The sequence below is a fragment of the Haliotis asinina genome, chromosome 4 (genome assembly GCF_037392515.1).
Source record: "Haliotis asinina isolate JCU_RB_2024 chromosome 4, JCU_Hal_asi_v2, whole genome shotgun sequence".
NCBI classification, from domain to species: Eukaryota; Metazoa; Mollusca; class Gastropoda; order Lepetellida; family Haliotidae; genus Haliotis; species Haliotis asinina.
In genome coordinates, this window is record NC_090283.1 from 10,432,495 (window position 1) to 10,441,898 (window position 9,404).

The 9,404-nt window shown below is 40.5% G+C and overlaps 1 protein-coding gene across 1 annotated transcript; it reads left to right on the forward strand.

Annotated features, from left to right (window-relative positions):
- The first annotated feature begins 295 nt into the window (after positions 1–295).
- On the forward strand, positions 296–3,927 carry LOC137282251 (uncharacterized). The gene has a single exon (XM_067813982.1). It carries the CDS (start codon positions 486–488, stop codon positions 1,722–1,724), a length of 1,239 nt encoding a protein of 412 aa, XP_067670083.1. The 5' UTR covers positions 296–485; the 3' UTR covers positions 1,725–3,927.
- The last annotated feature ends 5,477 nt before the right edge of the window (positions 3,928–9,404 follow it).

Below are 9,404 nucleotides of genomic sequence, written 5' to 3' on the forward strand. Positions count from 1 at the left end.
TGTGAAATCAACACACTTGGATGGACAGAGACAGGTGAAATCAACTAATTCGGAAAAGGCTTTCAGTGATGACAATTAGATCAGTCTAGAATCAGCTGGTTTGGGTGAAAAATGCTTTATGGCATATCTTACAATTCCTATCAAAGTGATATCAATTCATAAACGCCCACCAGCGTTCAGTACTCTAATCAGCAACTAAGCTTTCATACCACAAACAAGTCAGACGTCATTTTTCAGGTGGTGATAATTTTGATGCAAGCCTTAGTGATAAAAACCTCTCTGGTTTATCAATCTTCACGTGATCTTGCAGAAAGCTGACAGCAGTTGACAGCAGGTGAACCCTCTGAATGGACTTTTCTCTCGGCTCAGTAGTGAAATCTTCATTCTAGGTGGAGGTCACATGCAACTTTCACAATTTGAAGTTGTGGACTAACACTAGTTCTCTGACTCATAGGACATTATTGGCCGTTTCCTGTTAAAAAGAGATGGAACGAAAAAGCTATAAATGCCTTGACTTTGACCACCAGAGAAACAGCATGGAGAATACAGGTCCAAGTCCTGAGCATGAGTACCAGCCATCCTTATCTCATGGAGGTATTTTCACAAATACCAAATTTACCATCGATCGGCCACATGTGTATCTACCCGAGCAGATTCCATCAGAAGTGCATTATAATTATCCTGAGGGCAGCAATGTTGGCCTAAGACAAGAACCTGAAGTAATTTTAAGAAGATCAACACACCCCTGGGACCGACAGTCAGAACCTGGTACGAGACTATCCAACCTCACCAGTGTATCACAAAGAGACAGTTTTATGGACACCTATTCTGTAATGCCTGAATTGTATTTTGCTCCCATAGTAGATGAAAGTTCGCCTGGCAATGCTTCTATAATCAATGGAAACAAGGAGCATTCCAGTGTGGAAAACCCTCCTGCATCTACCCCTGTCAATGTCCTCCGAATTATTGCAATAGTGTTCATATTATGGGATGTTGTATCCGACTGGTCGATGGTTATTGTGTTTGATGACTATTTATGTGGGCCAAATCCAATGTTCAATTACAAGTTCTCTAAATTGGACATCTGTGGCGTGTATCGTGAGAAAAGCAGGCAACTTTTAGCTGTCTTCACAATTTTGGGGAGCATATTCAGTGTAATCCAGATAACCAACATCGTCTTGAGCATCTTGAAGGACAGAGGCGTGTTGAAGCTGAAGCTGTTCCACCCACTGACCGAAGTCTACATTGCTGTGTTCCTGGAGGAGATCCCACAAGCTGTCACCCTACTTGTCTTCAATTACAACTGCAGCTGCAGTAATGACCTAGCCATCTTCTCCCTCACCATGATGATCAGTGGTCTTAGCAGCACCATCCTGCGCTACACCACCTGCTTCCCTAGCGTCAGCAGTGAGCATGGTTGCTGCAACGGCTGGTGGAGATGTTGTTGTTGCAGAAGTCAGGAGTACCTGTGTAAGCTGACGGGGCAAGACTGTTTTTGTCGCTGCAGTATCCCGTGTCCATTGTGCTGTTGCACGTTGCAATGTGACGACTGTAACTATACACCACACACATGGATGGACTCGCTGTATGAGTCACTTGCCTGCTTCTGCAGCTGCTGTCAGAAAACAGAGGCATCATACGGCATCCGTATCATGGACAATATTGGCATTTTATGCCTATTGTTTTGCCTTGTTGCTAAAATTGTACTGCTGACAGTAACATAGAATTGTACTGCTGATGGTAACATAGAATTGTACTGCTGACAGTAACATAGAATTGTACTGTTGATGGTAACAAAGAATTGTACTGCTGACAGTAACATAGAATTGTACTGTTGATGGTAACATAGAATTGTACTGCTGATGGTAACATCGAATGGTAACATTGAATTGTTCTGTTCACAATAACACAATAACAGAATTGATGGTAACATAGAATTGTTCTGTTGACAGTAACATAGAATAGTAACGTAGAATTGTTCTGTTGACATTAACACAGAATTATTCTGTTGATAGTAACACAGAATAATTCTGTTGACAGTAACACAGAATTGTTCTGTTGACAGTAATACAGAATTATATTGTTGATAGTAACACAGAATTATTCTGTTGAGAATAACATAGAATTGTACAGTTGACAGTTACATAGAATTGGTCTGTTAACTTTAACACAATTGTTCTGCTGATAGTAACACAGAATTATACTGTTGACAACAACATAGAATTGTTCTGTGGACAGTAACATAGAATTGTACAGTTGACAGTTACATAGAATTGGTCTGTTAACTTTAACACAATTGTTCTGCTGATAGTAACACAGAATTATACTGTTGACAACAACATAGAATTGTTCTGTGGACAGTAACATAGAATTGTACTGTTGACAGTTACATAGAATTATACTGCTGACAGAAACATAGAACTGTTCTGTTGACAGTATTATAGAATTATACTGTTGATAGTAACATAGAATTGTTCTGTCGACACTAACACGTAATAGTTCTGCTGATAGTAACATAGAATTGTTCAGATAGTAACCAAAAATTGTCAGTGACGACTGTCACTATGACGACTGTCTCTATGATGACTGTCACTATCACCACTACAGTTGTAACTACTTCAACAGTGTCAGATTGGCTGATTTATTCTTACACCAGTTTAGGCAAAGATGTGTAGACATTGAGAATAAAATCTGTCATGAAAATATTCAATCTTGCTCTAAAATTGAACTGTTCTTTGCTGTAAAAGATCATTTTCAATATCGTAACTAGATATGATTTAAGAATGAAGATTTTATGGATATCAACTTCTTTATATGAGAACACAACGTTTCGGAGTTAATGCTTACTCCTTCATCATGTGTTCTCATATAAAGAAGTTGATATCCATAAAATCTTCATTCTTATGCATTTCACTTCTAAATGCCCTTCAAAGACTAGATTTGTTGATGAAAAGTCATTTTCAATTAATATTCTAAATTTTTTTTGATCTAATCAACAACTTCTCATAGAAGCAGGCAGAAATTACAGAAATTCTGTGAAATGAACGTGTTTGCCCTTTTTGTATTATTTCGTTTGTCAAGGAAACTTTCACTTCTGTCTTGCCGGTCTATTTTGCTTTGATCTGTGATCCAGTCTCACACCTCAATATTTTCCCATGTTTCCAACTCGTGAGAAAATGGTCTTGTTATTTTGTCCACTGATTGTAACATATGCAATAATCTGGCAAACTATATTTTTCTTGCCGTTAAGAAACATGAAGCCTTTATCAAAGGGATATCCGTCATATAATTTCTTAGTTATATTAATGCCTTTAATGTACATGTATCCATATACAGCGTTCATGTCACAACTGCATTTCTTCAAGCTCTGTACTTGTATAATGGGCTGGTGGTCCTTTAACTGTAAACATAACAGCTATTAAGTACTACAGCTACTAACATGACACTGTACTGTTGCCAGTAACAGAACATACATAAAGACTTAAAACCTTTCATGGATAACAACAACAGAATATTCACTAAAGGCACACCCATCCATTCATCAGGTTAAAATAGTGTACTTTGTGTATATTGAGCTTGGGAAAAGGAAAAATGCAAATCTATCATCGTCATTATTTTCATTATAGCTTGCCACATCTAGACCATATCAGGACAAGGATCAGCAGATATCCAAGCTTACGTTTTCTGATCCAGTTGTAGTGTTTGCATAACGTTTTACCTTAGTTTTTCTTTCTTCTTTTTGAAGTGTAATGCGTAACTAAGAGCATTTATAAAAAATCTAATATGTCGTTCTGTCCAAGCTCAACAATATTTGAACAAGCAGTTATATTCTGTCATATTTCTATGACACTAAGTGCACAAAACACTGTTATTGTGCATTTCTTGATTTGTCTGTGGCTTGTGAAATAAACTGGGTCTTGTACAGTCCAACACATCTGTGTGTTTTTACTGCTGCTACTACTACTACTACAACAAAATCGAAATGACTGCCCCTTGTTCATGTTTCTTACATAAAACTCACACAAATTCTGTGTCAATCTCATATCATCCTATTAGTTACTTGCTACAGAACAGACCTGTACTGTCTGTCTGACAATGTTATCTTGTCAAGTATCTGTGTCGATAACTGCTATCTATCTTCCACAATCCAGGTACGAATACCAGTGGATACATGCAAAATCATTAAAATAATAATTACAATAACTTTTGTGTCTAGAATCCAACGCGATGCTGCTCACTGGCGTTAACTTATTACTCTGGCAGAATGTCACTTTCAAACCTGCTACTAAGCACTAAGCGTGACCGCATATGTCCGTATGTCCACTCCTCAAGCACCCATTTTAAACAGCTGGGTCGATTGAGTGTAATGTGGATGAAATGCCTAATCCTGGAACACAATGTGGAATGATACGTAGGTCACAAATGTTTGGTGTCTCGACTAAGATTTGAATCCCGGGAGGGAGTGGCCAGCAGGTTAACCTCTACACCACTGTGCTCCATTTTATCTAGTGTCTAAGCAAGATACAGTCCAGTCAGGTAAAGTCAGGTATTGTCTGTATGGAACTTGTCAGAGACAAATAATTCTGAGAGGAACACAAAGTCAGGGTTATTGTCTGAGTTGAGAACAGTCAGTGTGAGGTATTCTAAAAGTGGGAAATTGTCCTGCTGGGGAATCGTCTAAATATGGATGGGGGTCTATTCAAATATGGATCACCAACAGGCTTTGTCTACCAAAAGACATTTAAACTTGATTCTATCATCCACTTTATGCATGAGAATTCAAAAGATATACGAAAACAAATGGGCAGACACTTATACACTTATCAAAAGCAGTAGTATACACAATGGGGCACAGGACCAGGTTCCCCCAAATTAAGGGCCTGATTGTCCCTTATTCCATGCCCACATTATGTATACTACTCACTGATGTACATGCAAAAGTTTAGTCAAATTGGTGGAATGGTTTTAGAGCTACAGACTTTGAAGCGAGTATGGAGGTCAGTCTGGGGAAAGGGTTTGTTTTTTTTGGTTGTTAGAATTGAGGACAATGTTTTTCAGCTGGACTTTAAGAAAAGAGAGAAACCATCAGCGTCAGGGTGAGATGCATACAAGACAGTGTTAGCGTGAACTCATGATACATAGGGGACTATGTCGTGCGCTACGATCATGGACTCCACTCTGACGAATGCTCTCAGTGGTTCATTTGTCAAGTAGTACAACTGGGATTCACCATCTTTGATGTCGACCAGGTCGACACGGTACATTTTCATGGACCATATAGGATCAGTGGCCCATTTTCTGCTGTCTCCCTCATATCCGCCCCACTCTTACAAGTACCTAATGCTGACACATTTTATCGCGACGTCATGCCGATGGTGATGATTCAAAGGATTTTAGTTGGATGGCTTCGACAGGTCTCTTGCCCGTGAGTCTGGTGACTTTGTGGTTGATGGCATCCATCACTCTCGGCAAGCGTGTGACCCATTCCATGTTTCTGTCTCTCTGGTCAATTAAATCCCACTAGTACTGATGCGAGCATAGGTGTTCAGCTGGGGTGCTCCCGCCACACCTCATCTCACCTGGATGTCGTGCTTGGCAGCTGCAGCATGGAAGGTTTTGCATCTCACACCTTTGTTGCACACTTCGCACATGTACTTGAGGAAACCTTTTCACCTTTTATCTTCTGTCATTTGCAAAGTAGGTAATCGCATTCCATGCCTTGATATGCGTTGTCAGTGCATTCTTTCTCCGTTCTCCTGATATCCAAGTAGCAGTAAAACACATCGGTGTCATCAATGCTCAGAAGCTCATTACTGCTGATTTCGATGGTGGTTTTCTTGACCAAGGCACGACCGAGTTTCTGCACAAATTCATGCTTGTCATTGTTCAAAGTCAAAGCGATGTCAAACTCCAGTCAAACCGTGCTGGGGACAATGATGTTGTTCTCGTCAAGATTAGGAAACCCAACAAGCACTTCTGGTCTTGATCGATCGTGCTCAGATTGTTGGCTTTGACACCAAGAGGTTTCCTCACCTTTCAGAAAGGATCAACGTCCGTCCGTACATCTCTGTTATACATCAAACCCCTCATGTTTAATACAAAAAAAGGAAGACATTCTGATTGAGGATTTTGAGGTGCAGTCTCTGTTGAACGACGAGGGTTGGTGGTCACCTCGTTCATGAGCAATCATACGAGCAATCAACTCTTAAAACAGACCATTCAACGATTATTACCATGATTTAAAACGTGACAAAAATTACCTCGAGCCGCCATATCGAGACTATTCTAAGTTTCTCATCGATGGCAGGAAAACATGGCATTCAATTCCTTTGCAATGAATTAAACCTCCAACATTACAGCAGCGCACAACCCAAACTTCTTCCCAAGGTTCTCCAAGATCCAGCGAAAAATGCATCACGATCATCATCCCAATGATGCATAAAACAGCCCACATGATATCGAACGAAAACCCGGGTTACAAAGTGTCCAGACTCTCTCCTCATTTTCATGGAAAACAAGCATCACTACCTGATATAAAGCGTGAACAAAGGAATGCCAATCGTGCTTACGTGCTGACACAAAAAATGCACAGCGATTGTCATTCTGATGGCATGTGAAACAGCCAACATGATATCAAACAAATCTGGGATGCAAAGTGGCATCTGAATTCGACAGTGTGGATGTCATCCTGGAAGACCTGCTGGCGAACTAGACGCTGATCATCCAAGTCTTCATCTGGAAACTGCCGGACTGCATCATCAAAATCGAGAAATGGGTCGAACTCTGGTGGTCTGAGCAACAACAAAGCTACATCTGCTTCGTTTACGTGCGGGTGAACATGAACACCTACACCAGTCTGCGAAAGGAGTCACTGTTAACATGGACAGCATGATATCGATAGCCAGGATTTTCCTATCCAACAACACATTTCGTGAGCTTAAAGTGCACGCTGGATATTGGAAAACCAATTGAAAAGTTCTTCTCTCTCTCTCGCACGCACGCACGCACGCACGCACGCACGCACGCACGCACGCACGCACGCACGCACGCACGCACGCACGCACGCACGCACGCACGCACGCACGCACGCACGCACGCACGCACGCACGCACGCACGCACGCACGCACGCACGCACGCACGCACAAGATGCAATGTCATGCTAACCGATCTTGGTAGGATTCAATGTGACCGGGGGAAGAAAACGCCTTGTATGGACTGCTCTTCAAAACCAACATGTACACACGATGAGAAGGCACTGTTGAATCGCAGTTGAAATGCATTATCAATCAGGTCCTGGCTTACCCCATCTCATCATGGATAAGGATCAGGACCAGAAACAGCCTCCAACACACACCTCAATGAAGTCCAGGGTATCCAAATTCATCCCATCATCGCATTCAATGCCATTTTTCTGTCTGAACATTTTGATCTTATATTCTCAAGTATATTCACCGATGATTGATGGAGGACCAACTGAATGTCACATCATGAAAGAATATACTTTTCACCAACAAAGAATGAAACTGTACCCGGCAATATATAATTACAAAATCTTGTTTCTATCTCTGTACTCTAAATCTGATACTCTCAGCTAGAACCATTCAACAAAGTCACTGCCACAGTAAACATAAGACACATCCAAGTAAAGAAAAACTTACCGAAGCCTTCGAGCTGGCACCAGAGGCAGGTCGATCTTTGACTCTGCTGGAAGTCAGTTCAAAGGGTTGACCAGAGGCACCACGCTGACCTCCAACGATCCCAACCCCTCCTCCCCCACCATAGGACTTGAGGTAGTACTCTACGGCATTCTCGCTGCTCCCCATCCGTATCACATTGTTTCCTTGTGGAAGCCGGCCCATCATAGCAGCATGGTGGACTGCACGGATTTGCTGGTGCTGTTTGAAAGAACGGTAGATTGCTTCAAAGTCGCTGTGCTGAAATGTGTGAAATGGTAAAGACAGGTTATGATAAGGTTCCTGTTCAACTCACATAATTGTTTATGAAATACCACTCTCTGAGTGAGTTTGGACAAGTGTTCAGCTACATTTGCCAACCAGATTATATGTCCAGAGGCTCACACTCATTTGTTATCGGGCTGGCAGTTTAAACTATTTGCAGGCTCTTGTGGCCTTCAGTAAATTATCTGTCAATTCATTTTTTTTCTTTCAACTGTAAACTTTCCCATATTTTTTCACATTTATTAATATTTGTGAATCATCCAAAATCCATCATGTTCAATAACTTAGTTTTGCTTCATGGTATTTCAGTGCTTTGTCAACATCTGTCTTTAACAGAAAAAAAAACCTTCTCTCTGTGCCATAAGTTTCTCGAATTTATTTTGTAGAAACAATATGAAACTGTGTACTGTATAGTCTATGTTGTTTCTAAATGACCGACTTTAACAAAATAAGCCTGCAGATTTCATTCAGGGCCTGTAGATTTTAAAGCCTGTATTTGGCAGCAGGCCCTCATATCCAGCTGGCAATATAAAGTATTGCAAACACTGGCAAGGGTGGACATATCAATCCATAATCAGTGCTGACAATATCAATCACCAAACTGTCATGTCGTCATTTGATTATTTACAGACCTTTGCCTTATTTGGATGTTGATGTGCATATGTTAAAGACAATGTGTTTGTTATGTTAAAGACAACGTGTTTGTTATGTTAAAGACAATGTGTTTGTTATGTTAAAGACAATGTGTTTGTTATGTTAAAGACAATGTGTTTGTTATGTTAAAGACAATGTGTTTGTTTTGTTTGTTGTTCAATGTGCACTCCAGACAATCCAGTGATCAACACCATGAGCATCAATCTGATTATGGCAACCGACCTGCAGTTCAAGAGCAACTGTTAACACGTCATACACCTCCCGGATTATGGCAACTGCTCTCTGTCCATTCAGCATGACCTGGTCTCGACGCTGCCTGCGCTCAGCAGCACGTTTATTGTGGGCATTCTTCACGGCCTTGTCCTCTAGCTTCTGGCCAAACTGGAACTGCTGCACAACAGCCTTCTTGCCATTCTGTAACCGCAAGCAGGATGTATCGACTGCCCCTTACACATCTGGGATTTATTTCAAAATCCTTTACAACAGTGGTATTTTTATAAACTGTCATTTAGTTTAGAGTATTTTATCACACTGCGATTTTGAAAGCATCATATTTTCTTAAATAATAAGGTATTTCACCAGGTTATCTTAAAATATAAAGCAGTTTTAACAACTAGGGACTGGATTTAGCGATTTTATGTTTATTGTGATTTTGTGGAGTACATCAAATCTGAATAATTTCAAGGGTATTTTGACAAAGTGTGATTTTGCTCCTATTTTCTTACATTGTGAGGTATTTTAAGATACTATTTAAACTGCAGTCAGCAAATCAATGCAGGAGGCATACGAGG